Source organism: Coturnix japonica, chromosome 2, assembly GCF_001577835.2.
Source record: "Coturnix japonica isolate 7356 chromosome 2, Coturnix japonica 2.1, whole genome shotgun sequence".
In the NCBI taxonomy this organism is placed as follows: Eukaryota; Metazoa; Chordata; class Aves; order Galliformes; family Phasianidae; genus Coturnix; species Coturnix japonica.
Window position 1 is genome coordinate 99,455,209 of NC_029517.1, and position 18,865 is coordinate 99,474,073.

The following is an 18,865-nucleotide window of genomic DNA, read 5'->3' on the forward strand; positions in this document are numbered from 1 at the left end:
AAAATTCTTCTATGAAACCTGTTTTCCCCTCTCCTCCCTATGAACACAGGTACAAACTCAAATATAATCTTCAGTCATTACCTCCTGGATTGATTAGCAGTACATCATAATTGTCACTACGTTTTCAGCCATGTAAATCCCACTTAAGACAAATCATTCAATTTCTTTATGCACCATAGAATGTATAACCATAAAAACAGCAAACCAAATACACACAGTGACAATTAAGGATGCCCAATACTGAAATATTAGAAGAACCAATTTAAGCTTTTTTTAAAAAAATAACTGTCTGGCATTAGCTCCCCCATATTCTATAAGACATGCATTTCAGAGAAAAATCTGAGTGTAATCATTACTGAAACATTAAAATAATTTATATGTAAGTCTCAGAAACATTAAGTGCTTTTTCAAGATGTTGAATTGCAAATTTTTTTATTTTTTTATTAACTCAGAAGTACTCGTGTTATGCAAATGAGAAATTTATCTTGGGTACCTATGATGTAAGAAAAGACAATAGACCATTATGACCATCATTTTCTTTGGAACCTAGATGGCAATACAGATTCTCTGAAACAGTCTTCCTGTTTACCAGTTGTCCAGATGAATAAAAAAAAAAATTACAATGCTGCCAACTGTATTGGTAATATGAGGAGTGCTCCAAAAGTAATGCCTCCTATTTTATTATGTTGGCCTACATCAGAGGCAGATGTTGCTAGTATAGCAGCAGAGGCTGAACCATGCAACTAATACCACATAACATTTTGTTGCTGTGCAACAGATGGCAGCAGAGGGACAGTCTGGCAGAATGGTATCTGACACAGAAGGGCACATGAAGAAAAGGTGTGGAAGTGAATTCCTCCAATCAGAAAAACAATGGGACCAATTTACTTTCACTGACATTTGCTGAAGGTTTATGGAGACCAAGCAGAGGATGTGAGCTAAAAAGCTGAAGAAGAAAAGTCAAGCAGCCATAGCTGAGAAACACCTCTAATAATGCAAAAGGGTCCCCTAATAAGTCCTATTGGTAGTGACAAGGGCTAAAAAGTCTCTCAGATCTTCAACATTTGCTCTGAACTTTCCTTCCTTCTGTTGAACCACCAGAACAACATGAAAATGTAGGACGGTGACGAATAAGCTTCACAATAGACAGTAGGTACAGACAGATGTTTATTTGCAACTAGGTGATGAGCAAGGTAAGGAATTACCTGTTGTTTGTTGTGGATGATAACAGGCAATCCATTAAAGGGGAAGGAGGGCAGAATTGCAAAGATGAACAACCTAATACATCTAAATATGTTTTAGAACGCTGACTACAGAACATACATAGATACGCATAGAAGAGGCAGTAAAGGCAGATACAGCTTTACTTTTAGTGCCAAAAGACTATCTGTAAATTTGAAACCACAGAAGATATTCTGTACTTATGTACTTACTTTTTTTTTTTTAATTTAGAAAAGGCTTTAAATCAAATTTTGTATCACTTCAAAAGGTATTGTATATGTAGTACACACACACACCAATCTCCCCTCACTATAAGGCTGGTGATCAACCATTAAGCATGTAACCTCTTAGGCTCTTTCATAGAGGAACTGGTTATTAAGGTCTCAGTGTTAGGGAAAGGGAATCTGTTCATCTCTCAAGTTCTGATTTTCTAGCTGTTTCTCTGTTTCTAAGCCACAAGGATAACAATAAATCCCTCCACAACTGAAAACTGAAGGTCACACTTGTTCTCTAACTACTGGCATATTGCAGTGGTGTCTCTACTCCTCAGTTTAAAAAAAAACCAAAACACACAAAAACAACCGTAACAGAACAATACTTTAAAGTACTTAATAGAAAATGAGAATCATACTGAAAATATAAGATTAAAAATTACCAATACCTAAATCTCTAATTATTATTCATAATTAAAACCATCCTGCATGAAGATATGTAGTTGTTTCATTATCATTTTCATCAGCGTAAATATATCAAACATAAACATCATCCAGTGTCACACACATACACACAACTACACATGTATGTATTACCTGAGCAAGTTCTTTTTGTTCATTTACCAGTCTGCTGCAACTTGCTATCATCTGGTCCAATGCATAGAGCCTATCCTCAAGGCCTTTAATAGCCTTCATATTCTGATTATCTAGTTTAGCAATAGTTTGTCGACATTCTGCCAAAAAGGGCTGGATGATCCTTGGATCAAGCTGGGAAAATAAATAAATAGATAAATAAATGCACTTGTACTGAAAGATAATGCTAAGTAACTACATGGGTTTTTATAACTTTATTGTTTTAGCTTCACTATTATCTAGTTTCCAATACTATTTTCACCAGGATTTTTGTTTGAATCAAATGTGCACCTACATCATTTATTGTTTATTTATTTATTATTTATTTGTTCCAAAAGCAGTAAGTCTGGGCAGTATCACAGAATACCACAAGTCACCACATCAATTTATTTGAAGTATTCACCTTTCCTACCACAATACATGCTAACTAGAAGCACTCCTCAAAGGTATAGAAAGAGGCACCTGAAGAGGAAAAGTACTACAGATTAAGCAGCAGCTACTTAAGCTTTTCATTCTCTTCTGTTGAGGGAGGAGGGAAGAACTAAACAACCACTACATAAAACACTAAAACCTAGTAATCCCAGAATTTTTCATAAGAAATCATTTTAATTTACAAAATCCTCAAACTTCCCTCAAAATTTCTGAAGTTTCTTTTTATTATGTTATGAATCTTGTTCTTTCCCAAGAATCAACTGCAGCAACCCAAACAGTTTCTTCCTAGAGAAAAAAATACTGAAGAGCATGTTGTTTCTCTTTTTTCCATCCCTTTAAATCACCATAAAGCATGGTTTATCCCATTTTTTCCCTTTACAATTCATCCTATATTTTATTTCTCCCATTCATTTTTTACTCCATCTTTGACCCAATTGTGTATGTAGCATTCTGCTCTACTCTCACTACTAGATAGATATCGCTGTCCTCATCTTTAAGTCTTTTCTCTTTCTACTGTAAATAGTTACGACAGCACTTAACATAAACATCTGGTTAGCTCCTACTTACCCTCTGCTCTTATTGCAGCCTCTGTTTCTGCAATTAGAAGCATCAAAGTTGGAATGTGCAGAGGCTAGAAAAATCACATACCTAACAGTGCTCTGCAATTCTATCAAGACTACTACTATCAAAGATATGAGCTTCACACTCTGATGCTTTACATTTTAATAAAAATATTACTTGAAACTAAATTCAGGTCATCAATTGTAATCATATGCCATTAGTGCCTTTCAATTTTCAAAGAAGGAAAGGTAGGGAACAAGAGAAAGAACAGAATTATTGGCTGTATAGTCTCCTAATTGGAAGTGTCATTTCAAGTAAATGTTAAGAGAATAATTGTATTGTAGATATTTATTTTGTAAATTTTTCATTTCCTTTTCAGCTAAATAGGCCAATTCTGTTTTATAACTAATCCTAATCCAATGTCACAAAGACTGAATCCTATGTGCTACCATCAAAAAAGGATATGAATGTTTTCATAAGGAAGACTAGGAACTATCACATGACTTTGAAGCTTTTGGGTTCTTGTGAACTGAAACAGTTTAAGACTGACGAATCGCTGTTATTTGTTCCACTGGGAGTCAGAATAGCCTGAACATCATTTCTGCCTTCCAGTTCTAATTATGAGAAGAAAACAAAGGAGCAGGAGCAATCCTCTTCCTCTCCCCCTTTAAAAAAGCAACTTATGCTATAGAACAACTGTAATAATTGAAAGAAAGGTTTTCTACCTAGTCCTGGGAAAGCACACAATTGCAAGATAATCTCTTCTTTACATGTGGCACATGACAGATAAGACTAGAAGCTGATCCAAATAACACACAATAATGATTTAAATTTTTTGTTGTTCATTTTTGTTATTTTAGTATTGCCTACATAATTTATTTTGAAGGACTGTTTAATGCCTTTCTCTTGAAACACTGATTTTTAAGAGACAGACCATTACTTTTAAAGTATAACTCACAAAAATCAATGTGTAAAACCAATTACATGATAACACTCCTTATAACAGATAGGGCTTAGACATAACTGACAGTCTTCCAGACCTACCTTAAAAACAAAATAAAGTGTTAAGTCAATAGAATTAATTTTCTTTGTTACAGCTATACTGAGTTGCAATAATATGATACATTTGCAAACAAAGATAAATTATTTGAGAAATATAAGCCATAGTAAAAAGGAAAGCATAGAAGAAAGGAGGGAATTTCAAAGTAAAATGTTACAGCGGTTACAAGATATTTGGAAAGAAAATGAGTAATTTTTTCTTCTCTTACTCACAAAAATACAACATAATATACTGTGCTCTTGTAAGTGCATCTGTATCGACTGATGAATAATACATATGCATATATATATATATATATACACACACACAGTATTCAAATAAAATCATGATTAAGCACATGAATTTGCCCTACATTTTAATAAATACCTCAGTATTTATTAGAATAATATTGAGCTTGGCCCATGAATATTTCACTGTAAGCATAAAAACACAATCAACTAAGATTTGAAGTTGTTTTGTTTAAAAGCTCCAAGAAGCCACCAGCTAATCATAAAGAATGGCTACGTTTGGCCAGAGGCAAACAAAAAACATACTACAATAACGAGCATTTGTTGCAAAATAACAGTTTTTCTTAAAGGTTAAATTCTTCCCGTGCCCTCACTCTTTTTTTGATCTCCATCAGTAAGTTATCTGAGAAACAATAAGCTACACACAGCTGAATCACTTCAAAAGGTTTGGCATCTGGAAAATAAACAAAAAAAAATTCACAGCAAATTCCCAATATAATTTGAGCATAAACAAAATTATTAACTTACCCTGCTCATAGAATCAAAACATTTTCTGACCAGTGATTCAACATCATTAGGTCTGTCTTGAACATTTATCCAGTCTAATAAAGACACATTGAAGGAAGGCTGATCATCATCTTTCAGTTCTACTGATGTTTCATTGTCCTGGACAGTAATATTTTGACCAGACTCCTTATCATCTTTTACATTTTCAGAATTTGTGCCTTCCAAAGCTGAATGTTCAACTGACTTGCAAAATGATGCTAACACGGATTTATTGTTCACTTTAGATACATCAGAATAATGCACCAGTTCAGAAGATTTCCCATTCTCAGTTTCTTCGCTTTCCGCCCCTCCATGGTCTGCTGATGAATCCAGTCTTCCTAAACACTCCCTGTAACTATGTCTTGTTAGGCACTCCAGCAGCGGTATCTTGGCCATGACAGAGACAGCAGAACCCAAGCTTTTTTAAAAAGGGTGAAAACAAAAAGCCGTCATTATCCAATCACAAAAACAAACACTAAACACTCATAAAATGTTATTTACATTCAGAATGAATTTGCTGACTACCCTTTCAAATAACATGTTTAGTATCAACTTCATAAGAAGTTACTATTTCTGCTCTCTTCCGCTGTAGAATATAAACTTCAGAGTACAATGCAATTACACAAAAAAGAAAACAAAAACACAGTGTAATAAACAGAGTCGTGCCCACATTTTAAATGTACACCTGGGACTCTCATTTGCATTCTGCACAGGTACACACCAATGGTTACCAGCAAAGACTCAGTGCCCTATGGCTGAATACACACGTGGAGTTTGATAGTTCCTATATATTATTTGTTAAAAGCTATAGAGTTCATATTTTTTTATTTTTCCTTAAAAAAGTAAAGAAATAAAACATAAATACAGTTTAAGTACCTGACATTCTATTAGGTACATCACTCAGAAAAATATCATAATACTATAACGTCAAGAAATATGTCAAATATTCTCCATCAAGCAACATCTAAAATTTGGAGCATTTAAGTATACTTACCTATACACACATTCAAAGTGTACATATGAAAATTTTTGCATTAAAAATAGCTTTGAATTTGCAACATAGATCATCATTCTTAATACACATTTAAGTGCAGAAGTACAAATTTGTAGTCAAAATATTGTTTAATGTCTAAATTTATTATCTAGACATCTCTAGTGCACATTTGTAAGGACTCCAGCTCTTAAATAGCTGTTCATTAATGACCATCATCTTTCCAATAACTCAGTAGTAGTTTCTGAGTATTAATGAAAACAGTTAATTAAAAAATGACTGGTATACAACAGACAGAATATTTTCAGAGACATAATCAAATATGTGCCTGATCAATTACAACCAGCAAGCCATATACAACACAAAAACAGTAGCTTTGGAGGCACAGAATGAAGTTTAATGGCAAACCTACTGTGTAAGTTTCAACTTAATATCTTCTATGGACTGCAAATAGCTTGAATATACATTTTCAAACTTGAAAAGCAGCTTTTGATAAGAGTATGTACAATCTTCCAAGTTGGCCATTATGGCAGCCCAGCCTTGATGTTGAAGATGTTCATCATGTACAAGACCTTCACAAAACGAGCAAAGCTTCTTGGCAACTTCATACATTTCCTGAAAAAATAAAAATCCAACAACAACAAAAAAGTCACTCTAGATAGATGTGTGATGTTTTATATTGCTATCAATGAAAAGTAAGAGACCGAGAAAATATTAAGATGAACAGTGTTAAAATGAGACCTGTAAATTTCAAACAAGAACAACAAAAGATTACAAAAAAAAAAAACAACATATCAGAAGATAGAGAAATTACTGATAACTATTTTTCTTATGAACAAGCAGATTAAAGTTGCAGTTACAAAAAGAAAAAAGAAAAATGAACACAATATCAAACCTCATGGAATTAATTAAATGCTGCCAATATAAATTACTTGATACCCACATAATTCATAATTGCATTTGTAGTAATCCAACAGTCAGTAAACAATGTCATTTAAGGAGAAAATTACTGATGGGCCAAACACAAACTCAGAACAAGACAAAGAATTGCAGCATCAGCCAGCAGAAGCACAGTGCGTCAAATGCAGGGAGAGATGCATAAGGAAAATGGGAGGGTATTTCCATTTGCCTTGAGCAATACATCACTCAAATATTTCCAGAGATTAATAAACCAGATGTAACACAGTAAGAAGTAATGCAGAGTGCCTACAAAACCCTAAATTACATACAAAAACTTGGTGCGCACAAACCAACTCAGAAGCTTTTCTGTTAAACAAGTGGATGATGAAGAAGCATTTAACTGCCAAAAGAAGGTGAGAATTCTAACTCTAATAAGTAGTATCTTAACACAGATCAAGGTAGGGCAAGTACTATATCCTGTTAAAGGTGCACTAATAGCAATGCCTTCTTGTGTTCAACTCCAGAGTTCTAACAATTAGTAGAAAATCCATTTAAATTTAACTAAGAAAACAGACTGCCACCCTCATCCCCTAGTGATGCTTCCCAAACACCAAACAAGAAAACATGAGAGACTATATATGGAGAAACAAGTTAGTTATCTACGGTGAACAAGCAATACTAAAACCCAAACCTATGACTCTATGACAGAATATGTTTGCTTACGAACACATGGTTAAAAGCACATATGCATAACATACTTTAGTTTCAAATCCAACACTCATCTTCCCAAAACAAATCACAAAACAGCAGAGTCCTTTATCAGAATATTTCAGAATCTGAACAATACCTAAGTCATGAAGCCACTAAAAACAAATTTGAAAATCCAAGCCTTTTCTCCAGCAGCATCACATGATTCCACTGTCCTTCAAATTACTGATATCAGCAATCAGAAGGTAAACAACACGTATACAGTATTTATACACGAAACACCAAGGAAATAAAAAGCTATTACAAATTCTTTACTACTTCAACAGGATGCTATGTCTTGTTTTTTGAACTCTGTTCACCTTCAGCACATGTGACAAGAAGGATTTCAAGCTTAAAAAGAACATCTACTACATTTGCAGCATAGCTCTCACTTCCCAAGTCAACAAAGCAGTAACACAACTTAAACAGCACCCAGATAGACTCTAGATAATGACTTGCGAACATCAATGCTATATCCAGTCCATCTATACAATTTAAACACACACGTGCAAACTGATACTGACAACTTGAAAAATTACAAAAAAAAAAACCTTTTCTCGAATGCAATTTCTGCATTCAGTCAGAAAAAAAAGATTTTTTTTTTAATTATCATACTGAGAACCAGAAGAATAGATTATTTTGCTAAAAAGTGTAGTTGAAGATATACCAAAAGCAAGAAGCTGAAAAGACAACTAAATTTATCCATTGTGTTCGAATGTATGCCTTGCAAATGTAAATGAGCAGTCTACTTTCAACCCACAAACACTATTCCCTTCCTAAATTCAACCAAGCTACTGGCAAGAATACCAAAGGCCAGAGCCTGTGCAGAACTACACATTAGTTTGCAAAACAAAAACAAGCTACAAAAGCTACACTGACCATCAAGTTTACTTACATGCAGCAGTACCTTCACATGACTATCATGGTATGATTTGGAAAATAAAGACTGGATTTATCTCATCACCAAAGAAATACATTTCTTTAAAAGTCCTGGGTAGAGGCCTTTGTTGGTTCTATTTTCCCTTGGACAAACTGGCTCGGCATTGCACAAATTAACTGTATAATGAGGAAAAGCTTATACTAGGCTTAGTAAGCTCAGATACTATGCCCCAAGATATGACTCTCAACTATGCCCCTATGACTCTCAACTCAGGCTTTATTTATGCATTTTTAAGCCAGATACATTATTCAACATAGTAAGAAGTTGTTAAGTTAGCTTTGTCCTATTACGTTTTCTTTGTCATTCTGGATGCTCACCTAAATGCTGTCAATTTAAGATTACTTTCAGCAACATTGTTTTCACAAGTACAATACTTAATCAAAACAGATATTGCAAGTTACAAAATTTTTGTAAGAAAAGGAAAAAAAAATTACAACTGAGACGGTTCGGTACACTACAGATGGCCAGAGACAACAAGTACTGACAATTTTTATCCACCATCCATCACATCTGACCTGTGATGGTTTATCCAAGTTCACCCAAGCCAATGAGCTGAGTCCTAGAGGTTGGACTCACAGAAAAGTCAAAGACTAAATAACAGTATTTCCCCCAGAAGCAAACCAATAATTTTTAGAAAACACATAATACAACAGCTTAACTGTCAAGATCTGTCACATAACAGCTTAGAAATCGCTACATAATAATACTCCAATACCATCTAACTATATAACCAAGTTCTTTTTGACTGGGAGGTGACCTACAGCTCTTTGTTCTATATACAAGACACATATTAAAACAAAAAATTCCATTATGAATGCAATCATAATTCTGAGATAATTAATGTTTCCACAGTACTTCAGAAGAAGTTAAGAAAAAAAAAGAAACTTGCCTAGGTGTATCTTTTTTATCATGTCATTACTACTGAATGCAGCTACAAGAGATTGGGCTTATTTTCCCTGACTTATCCACATGCTATTTTTAAGGGGAGACATTCTCAAGCTACATTAGGAGAACAACCCACTTCAAAATCAGTATACCTGCGTGCAGAAATAGTTCCTTCCTAAATTAATGATGTTTAAAAACTGTATTACGTCAGGCACATACACTAATGTCTAAAAACTCATTTATGTCAGACATATAAACATAGACCTGCAAGTTTTAACACTTCTCAGAAAAACTGCCAGCTCCAGCACAGAAAAATGAGGCCTGCCTAACAACTGGCGTGGTTTTGTCATTGATTTTTCACAGATTAACTCAGGAGTAATTTAGAGACACCCAAGGATTCACAAAGAATTAAAATATTCAACTTGCACAGCTATGTCCATCTTACTCAGACATGCTGGTACACCTACAATACTGAGAGTTTCATCATACTGCTGGAATGCGGACCTCAAGAAGCACCACCACTGAGAAAAGACTAGACAAACCCAGACTGGCCATTTATGTTGAACAGTAAATGAAGGCATCTCCACTTGTGTACTTGTCAAGAAACTCACAAGCCCACTAGAAAGATTTCTTAAACTCTGTCTGGATGTTTTAACAAAATTTTCACTTTACAATTTTCTCCTACGACTTAATCTTGTAATTAACTTGTAAAGGTAACTTCTCATTAATTTCGAGACTTTGTCCTTGCATCCCATCATCCTAATTTTGCTCAACTGAATGGAAAAAAGTAAATCTTGGGAAGGTCCAGTTGTCTTAAGTGCTCTTTGAACTTACCTCTATAGAACAAAAGTTCTCAGGAAATGCAGGATTCTTTCCACTCTCTACAACCCTGTGGTAAAAGGAAACAAGTCATCAAAGTCCTCTATTGCCACGTGTCTGGAATTCTGTAAAAAGGACTCCTTAGAGGTTTAAGTCATCAGCAACAAGAAAAAAAAAGTCAACAACAACAACAAAAAAAATCAACCTCAGGCCACCACGAAGGATCCCTGAAAGTGAAATTACAAACATTCACACCATACAGTAGAAGATAAGTGCTTCTAGAAAAGGTAACCAAAGGTAATCAATAGCTTGACTGCCAACATTCCTCTTCATACACCTCATCAGAAAATAACAGTAATGCTACCAGAGAAACCCCTTTGCAACTTTAGAACTTGCAATTGCAACAGCCAACTTGTAACGGAGACTCGAGATTTCATGTTGATCTCTCTTGTTTCATTAGGCAGCTGATATTCCATTCCCTTTTAAAACCTGTCAGTTTTAGTAACTGCATCCTTAGGACATTTGTCCATAAAGTTAATGACTAATTACACATTCATAAGGTATGTATTTTTCCATCAGCACAAAACAGAACCAAGCTATTCATAGCTTAGTGACTTCTTCTTAGCCCTGTTTTCACTTGCTCTTGGCAATGATCCTAAAAGCAGGCTGCAAGAAGTCAAGTGACCAATTAGCACTGAAAAGGATATGAGAAGCTGATGTAAAACACACAGCCAATAAATCAAAGTGGGGCACAAGACAAGAAGTAACTTCTACTAGCTTGATTCCAAGCCACTTAAACATTCTTTTTTTCCTTACTGGTGACTTATCAAACAGCTTGTTCACAAAGGCCAACCAAACATATCTAATCATAAGAGATCTTTTATTTTAACCATACCCAGATCTATTCTATTAAAAGACAATCAGACTGATTAATAATCTAAGTTACAATAAGTCTCGACTTCCATGGAGGAGCTAGAAGTGTTTGTGGCTACTAGACCTTTCAGCCAAAAAGAAGGAATAAGAACAATTAAGTCACGCAGTTGTTACAAGACCTTCCAGAAGAAAATTCTAAAGTAATTGTTTTCCACTGGATGCCACAGTGACTTCCTAGTCAAGACAAGAGAGTACTTATTTAAATAGAAACTACATAGCTTTCAAGCATGCTTGTATTTCTTCACTAAGAGTTACAAAGTATTTGGAACTGAACAAAGAATGATGTAGTCGCTATGACTACAGTCACGGTTTTAGGTATCAAAATGAAATAACCAGTTTCTCACTCTCATCTTTAAGACAAAAACTGACTGGAATTCACAGTTTGATGATGACAACAACAGTGTCAGATCAGATGTGAAACATATATCCTAACAGAAAGTCCAAGTTTCCAATAAACTCTGTCTTGGACAAATAATGTGGAAATTTCAGTTAAATTACTTAAGAAGAAATAATTAAATAGTGTTCTAAAAGCCAAGCTACAAGAAGTTTTTAGCAGACGTGTTAAAAGATTGAAAGATTAGAAAACATTCATAGAACACAGTTTATCACACAATGAACTGTGTAGAGAACAGCTTGTCATCTCCTGTGCTTGTGATTCCGTAACCTTTGAAAGCACTCTGTGCATCTCACTGTCCACATGCTACAGAGCTCAAGGCCCAAACTGCTGAAGTGGAAGTGAGAAAGTAGACTAGCTGCAAAAAAGACATGCTGTTCAGCAATTTTTTAGCTGAAGAGAAACCAAGAACTGCCTGGTTGAAATGGACATCAAAGGTCATCTAGATTCAAACCTCCTGCTATGTGTGCAGGGTCACCAACCACTACACGAGGCTGCCCAGAGCCACATCCAGCCTGGCCTTGAAAGTCTCCAGGGATGGGGCATTCACAACCTCCTTGGGCAAGCTGATCCAGCATGTCGCCACCCTCTATGTGAAAAACTTCCTCCTAATATCCGACTTAAACCTCCCCTGCCTTCATTTAAAACCATTCCCACTTGCCTTATCACTAAGATGCTTGTACGGGAAATGGAAATATCTGCTTTAATTGTGATTTAAAAGCCAGACAGTAGATGTTAAAAACACTAAAAGAAAGATTATCTGACAATAAATAAATAAAATTTAAAAGGTTAATAACCACATTTGACAAAAGAATGGCAGTTTAACCAGTGAAGGAACAAATTATCATAACTGATGTAGCTTCTTTAAAAGCCTCTTTTTATCCTATGAATTCCACATAGTGAGATAAACATGAAAAAAAAAGCAACACAACAACTTGCATCTGTGTAAATATCAAATCAATGAAAACAAAAAAAAAAACAACTTATCTTGGTACAATAATCACAGAAAACAGTGGAAAAAGAAACAGATGTCAATAAACTTGATGTAAGCAAGATGCAAGGTTAGAAGGTAATGGCTGGAAGATATAGAGATCTAAAATAGGCTATGTAGAAGTTAAAAAAAAAAAAATTATATACATTGTTAAACAAAGAAAAATAGCTGCTTTAACATCACTCTATACATATGGGGAGAAAAAAAAAAAGAAAACTCAAACATTTCACAAAGACAGAATGAATCACAGAACAACCTGGGTTGGAAGGGACCTCAAAGATCATGAAGCTCCAACCCCCTGCCTGGCAGGGCCACCAAACTTCCACAATTACTAGATCAGGTTGCCCAGGGCCCCATCCAACCTGGCCTTGAACACCTCCAGGACGGGGCATCCACAACCTCCCTGGGCAGCCTGTTCCAGGACCGCACCACTCTCCTAGTAAAGAACTTCCCCCTAACATCCAACCTAAATCTTCCCTCTTTCAACTTAAAACCATTTCCCCTTGTCCTGCTATTATTGGCCCTTTCAAAGAGTTTACTCCCCTCCTGATTATAGGTTCCCTTCAGGTACTGAAAGGCTGCAATAAGGTCACCCTGCAGCCCTCTTTTCCCCAGGCTGAACAAGCCCAGATCCCTCAGCCTGTCTTCATAGTGCAAGTGCTCCAGCCCCCTTCATGGGTCTCCTCTCGACTCTCTCCAACAGCTCCCTGTCTTTCCTTGTACTGAGGGCTCCATACCTGGACACACCTCCAGACACGGCCTCAGAAGAGCAGAGCATAGAGGGACAATCACCTCCCTATCCCTGCCGGCCACCCCTCTCCTAATGGAGCCCAGGATACCATTTGCTTTCCAAGCTGCAAGAACACACTGCTGGCTCATCCATCAGGACCCCAGGGTCCTTCTCTGCCGAGCTGCTCTCAAGGACCACTCCTCCCAGTCTGTACAGGTGCCTGGGGTTCTTCCAGACCAATTGCAAAACCTTGCACTTTGCCATGTTGAACCTCATTAGGTTCACCCAGGCCCACCTTACAAGTCTCTCAAGGTACCTCTGAATGACATCCCTTCATTTTAGGTTCCTTGTTCACAAAAAAAAACCCAACAAGCTGTACTTGTAAGTGGAATTAATTTGGTTCACTCAAATCATAAAAGCAGTCAAGCTATTTAGGTGACAACAGCTTGCTCACATAGGACCATGAAAGAAAAACTGAAACAAAAATCTTCCATGGATATTACGGAAAAATGGTAGAGTTGTGCTGATTTTTTTTTTTTTAATTCCCATGCTTCTAAATTGATGAACTAGAAGAAAAAACAAACCATGAAGTAGCAAAATCTATGTAGGTATCTTGAAAGACCGTTTTTTCAGCAATGACTTTAGTTATAGCTATTTTGTTGTACCTGTCTATATTCCTAAAGTAATGCACAGAATATGACTAATCATTCAAAAGATTTAACTACCTATATGAAAGGAGAACTGTGCGTCCTCTGAGAGCTAGAAGACAACTTTTAAGCTGAAACATTAACCAAGGATATCAGAAACTTGAGACAAAGATGCACAGATAGCAACAGCAAAATCTAAAATCCATGCTGGTCAGTTATGGCTGCCCATTTAATGGAAATATATAATTTCCATTATATAATTATAATTTCCATAATATATAACTAAAATCTTATTATAAAATAAGATTTTAGTAACAAACGATGTGAAGAAAACAAATAAAAAAATATGAAAAATACTTTGTTAAAAGGAGAATGTAGAACTACTTGGTTTTGCAAATAAAAACTGTAACAGACTATTTACCAGTATATACAAAGTACAGATTAGAAAGTAAATCAGAAATACTCGTCTATGCTCTCTACAGTATAAACACAGCTCAAATTAAGAATGAAAAAACCCTCTGACACAGTTCTACAGTACAGTACAACTCACAGATGCTGAAAAAATTGATTAATTTCAATATTTTTCCAATAGATCTAAAATGAAGGAGAACCAAAACAAAAACAAAAGCCATTACTCCAAACACACAACCTTCCATACAAGAAAACAAGTTTGCAATTACTAAATTAGAAGTAGGCCACGAGCTACAGGAGGTTCTGCAAAGTAAGTTGGAAGCCAACTTCTAATCAGTTCTTACAACTACATTTACTCTTCCTGATCAAGTGTGATTTTAAATTGTTACTACTTGTCTTCTGAACAGAACAGATTCTAAATAAAAATTAAATTGGCAGCTATAAAATATTCTCCACTATTTTTAAATAGATGCACATCAACATCTCATTCTTGACAACAGAAGATTTTGTATTACAAGAAACAATTTAGATTGGAACTTCTGTTATTCTTACACAAAATATCTTTCACTGTGATTAATACCTACTATTATTAAATTAACATTAGTGAAATCCCCTGAATAATTACAACAAGCAAAAACACTATTTACTACTGCAACTCTGCTTTTCTATTAACATGGGAAATCTTTCTCAACAATAAGGCAAATCTTGGATCTTTATACTGCAGATTTTTCATTTTAAGTCTAGCAACAAAAACTACACTAAGTATACTGTACGCATCATTCTCACAACTATGACAGCTCAGAGCTTCTCTTCCTCTCCCCATATCTTAATCACTTGTGAGAAGGATTCCCATGTTTCCTCTCCCTCCCAAACCACACACTTCCAAAGAACTTTAAAGAAACTAAGTTTCCTCATAGCATTCATAGCCTTCCCTCAGTTTATTCTGAATTACTGCTCGATGTGTTTCAAGCAAGCTACAAGACATCACTTGAGTAAAACACTACAACACTTCTTTGTGGCATTTACTCACCCTGATATATCTTAAGTTAAAGAGCCTATTTTCTCATCTACTATCATGCAGGATGGCTTCCTTATTCCCCTGAACTCCCAGAAAAGTACCTGGTGCATGTTTACAGTCAGAGCCCAAGATTTTCAAATACTGGATAAATATTGGATAAATAATAATTGACAGTATAACAGCAGAACTGATTTAAGAGTATAACTATCTATTCAGTCTTAATTTTTTTCTTCAAAAGGGTAGGACAGAGTACAGTTCCTCAGAAAATTAACATGAATGCTAGAATAACTCCATTCCGCTACAGCAGAACTAAAGACCTTCCAAATATTATGATTATCTCCCCCATCAAAAATATTAATTAATAAGCATGGAAAGACTTCTTTGCTTTGTGGAAATCGGCTCAAGAAAAAAAAAAATAAAATCTCCAGGCACACTTTATAGGTTTGAGCTAAATGCTATAGCTCCTGTTGACCAATAAAAATCCATACTTCACACACAGACTTCAAGATTATTTCTGAAATATATTCTTCCCTTACAGCAGACAAACCACCAAAACAAGTTAACATACAAAGAACTACTTTAACATAGAAATACTGCAATAAACTTGCTTGTTCTGCGTATTAATATAACCTTAATAACTGAAGGGGAAGAGAAAGCACAAATATTAATTCTTTTCACACTTACAAAAAGCAAAAACTAAATGCCAGCTCCTGGAATACAAAAAGCTTAATCCAGAATAATTAAATCAATTTATTTACCAATGTACACTAACTTCAATGGGCCAAAATTAAAACTAGAAATCTTCAAGATCTCATAACTGCCACTTTAATTTTTCCCCTTCAGAGATGGGATAAAAGAAGTAGAGAAAATATCAACAATGAGAAATGAGAGATAGTAACATCACCTTTCACTTCCATTACACCAAGTAAAGCACATCTGTGAAGGATGCTACACTTTTCTCTGTCAAATCCATCAATATGTTAAACATTTAACAGATACTTGTCTTAATTACTTTCATAAAGTCTTAACACCCCATGAAAAAAAGTTTTTGGTCTCATTTTCAGTCTCAGCTGCTGGAAAAAAAACCCACAGTTCTCACACTCCTCAAGTCAGTAGTACAGATGAAAACCTAGACGAATTCACATCACTGCTCTTCTCCATATGAGAGTCATATATTCATAGATTCCTAATTACTCAAGGCTCTATTTACTAAGTCATCAATAACTGTCAACAGGTGACAGAGAAGAAAGTGTTTATGGGACTTGATCCTTGCCTTAAATCAGAAAGTCAGTGTTAGATTATTCAGGTTGACTTTCCCACTCCTCCACTCACGATAGACCAAGGGGGGGAAAGAAAAAGCAAAGCAAAGAGAAAAAAAAACACAGAACTTCTGTACTATGCGCATGACTTGACACTTTCCTCTAAATTCAGCTGTACAGAATTAGAAAAGAAAGAACAGTCACATCAAGTGTTAGATATTCTTTCAGATTACACTGAAGTTACTGCTGAAACTCAGAAACTATTACCAAGACAACATGTTAAAGCCATACAGTACTATTCAGTCTGTGCTAACATAACCGTTCCCCCAAATGGAAGTCTAAATAACTTCTGAAGTTTAAATAATTCCCCCAAGCTGGAAGTTTAAATAATCCTTAGAGTTAACGAAACTGGTTAATAAATTTGAAACATCAAGTTTGAAAAGTTAAGTGAGGAAACCATCATCAAAAATCAATTAGTACAGCTACTGAATACACTGTGCCACATTCTTGAACATGTAGCTGTTCTAGTGCATACACACAGGATCTTACTGCCCTTGTAGCAGGGCACTAAGTCCTTCTTATCAGAATAATATGGAAATAATCACACTGGAATTCTGGGTTTACTTTCTATGCAATTAGAAGTGAGTACTCAAGTAAGAAAAGACCTGAACACATTACGGGAAAAGGAAGTTTAATTTTATAAATTCCTCACCAGCTGTTTATATGCATAAAATGAAACAAAAGGTTAGAAAAGAAGTTTGAAAAATTACAACAAATTTTCTACCTGGGTTAACAGCATTTCCAAACTAACTTTTCTTTTTTCAGGTTGAGGCAGACTAAAGACAATGAAAACAAGGCAAAGCATTAGGGCAGGAGCCCAAAGAAACCAGATTGCTTCTATTTTGCAAGTACTTAAAACACATGCATCAATTAAGCTGTATTAAATTTGCTTTTGAAAGAAGCTTTGAAGATGCTGAGGAAGCAAGCATGTTTTAGTACCTACCTTGAATCTCAGAGACAAAGGCTTTGAAGAATAACATCATCACCAACAAGCTATGTCTTTTGAACAAACTATTTCAAAGTTTGTATCAACCTACTAATCTGATAGTCAAAAAAGGTTACTGTTCTTTGTTGTTCAAGTACACTAAGAATTTACTTACCACAGCAAGCTGTGTTCGTGATGCCACTGTATGAAAAACTGCAGGCATCATGAGAGATTCTTCTACTTTCAATTCCATCTCATTCTCTGCTGAAAACGTGGTTTTGGGGATGGCTGGTGGACGCTCACACAAGATCATTTCTTTGTTGAATAAGAAAATTGGGTTGGTGTCCTACACTCAGAAAGAAAATGAAACCAAGAATTAAGTAAAGGCAATACACTGTTCAATCACCAATTATTCTATCATATATGTAACGTGTTTTCAGAACATTCTACATTTATAAGCTGTACACATTTAAAAAAATAAAATTCTAAGTAAAGAAAGACAGCAAAATGAAGAACGAATACTTAAAAATCCCTTTGAAAACTACTTTTTTCCTTCCTATGTGTAAAGGACAGTTTAGATTATGAATGCAGTGTGCACTTACTGTTCCAGCACTGTAACTACACACTCTTCTGTCAGGGGCCATACACTCTCCTCCATTGACAACCAATACCTGGTGCTGAATGGCAATCTTATACTTAGCTTGTATTGCATGTTTCAGATCAGCCACACTAGAAAAAACAGGGGCAAGAAGATAACATCAACATGTGTCTCTCAATTTCACAGATTCCTGTAATACAAAGAAGGCAGGACTATTCAAAAAATTGTTACATTTTATTTCTTCACAATGAAATATATTTACATTTTATAAGGGATGCAATGTGTTGCATTCTAGATGTCCATCTGATCAGCTATCTGATTAAGCAATAGAGCCAGTACAGTACTGGTATATCATCAGCGCTCTTCTTCCAATACGATCTGATAGCGTGCTGAAATTCTGAATTAAATCATTCTTTCTAGAATAACACCTGTATAAACCATTATGTTCTCTGAATGTTTACCGCACAAACACACAGCTGACTTTCTCAAACTCCATAAGATTACAGCAGGAGTACTTAATCCTTTGTTATGCACTGCATAAACAAAACTTCATCTGATCAACTCTGAAGCACACTATAATGCTCAACTGACAGAGCTCAACAGTCTGTACGTATGCAACAAACACACAAACATTAAAGATACTTTTACTGTGCAAACAGTAGATAAATAAACCATCATCCTTGCTTTCATTCACACTCCTAGCAGCTTTAGTTTCAGGTAATGAC

General features: G+C 35.3%; 1 protein-coding gene across 5 annotated transcripts in view; it reads right to left on the minus strand.

The window, feature by feature from the left end:
- Window positions 1–18,865, minus strand: part of RB1CC1 (RB1 inducible coiled-coil 1) — a 68,463-nt gene that overhangs the window by 31,054 nt on the left and 18,544 nt on the right. For 4 of the 5 annotated variants that reach the window (XM_015855607.1, XM_015855604.1, XM_015855606.2 and 1 more), the window contains 5 exons: window positions 18,145–18,271; window positions 17,718–17,888; window positions 6,296–6,498; window positions 4,875–5,310; window positions 2,031–2,201 (listed from right to left, as the gene is read on the minus strand). In XM_015855607.1, the coding sequence (XP_015711093.1) occupies window positions 2,031–2,201; window positions 4,875–5,310; window positions 6,296–6,498; window positions 17,718–17,888; window positions 18,145–18,271 (1,108 nt within the window). Of the gene's footprint in view, window positions 1–2,030; window positions 2,202–4,874; window positions 5,311–6,295; window positions 6,499–10,189; window positions 10,245–17,717; window positions 17,889–18,144; window positions 18,272–18,865 lie in introns of those variants that run through there. The other variant, XM_015855608.1, reaches the window with a different exon arrangement.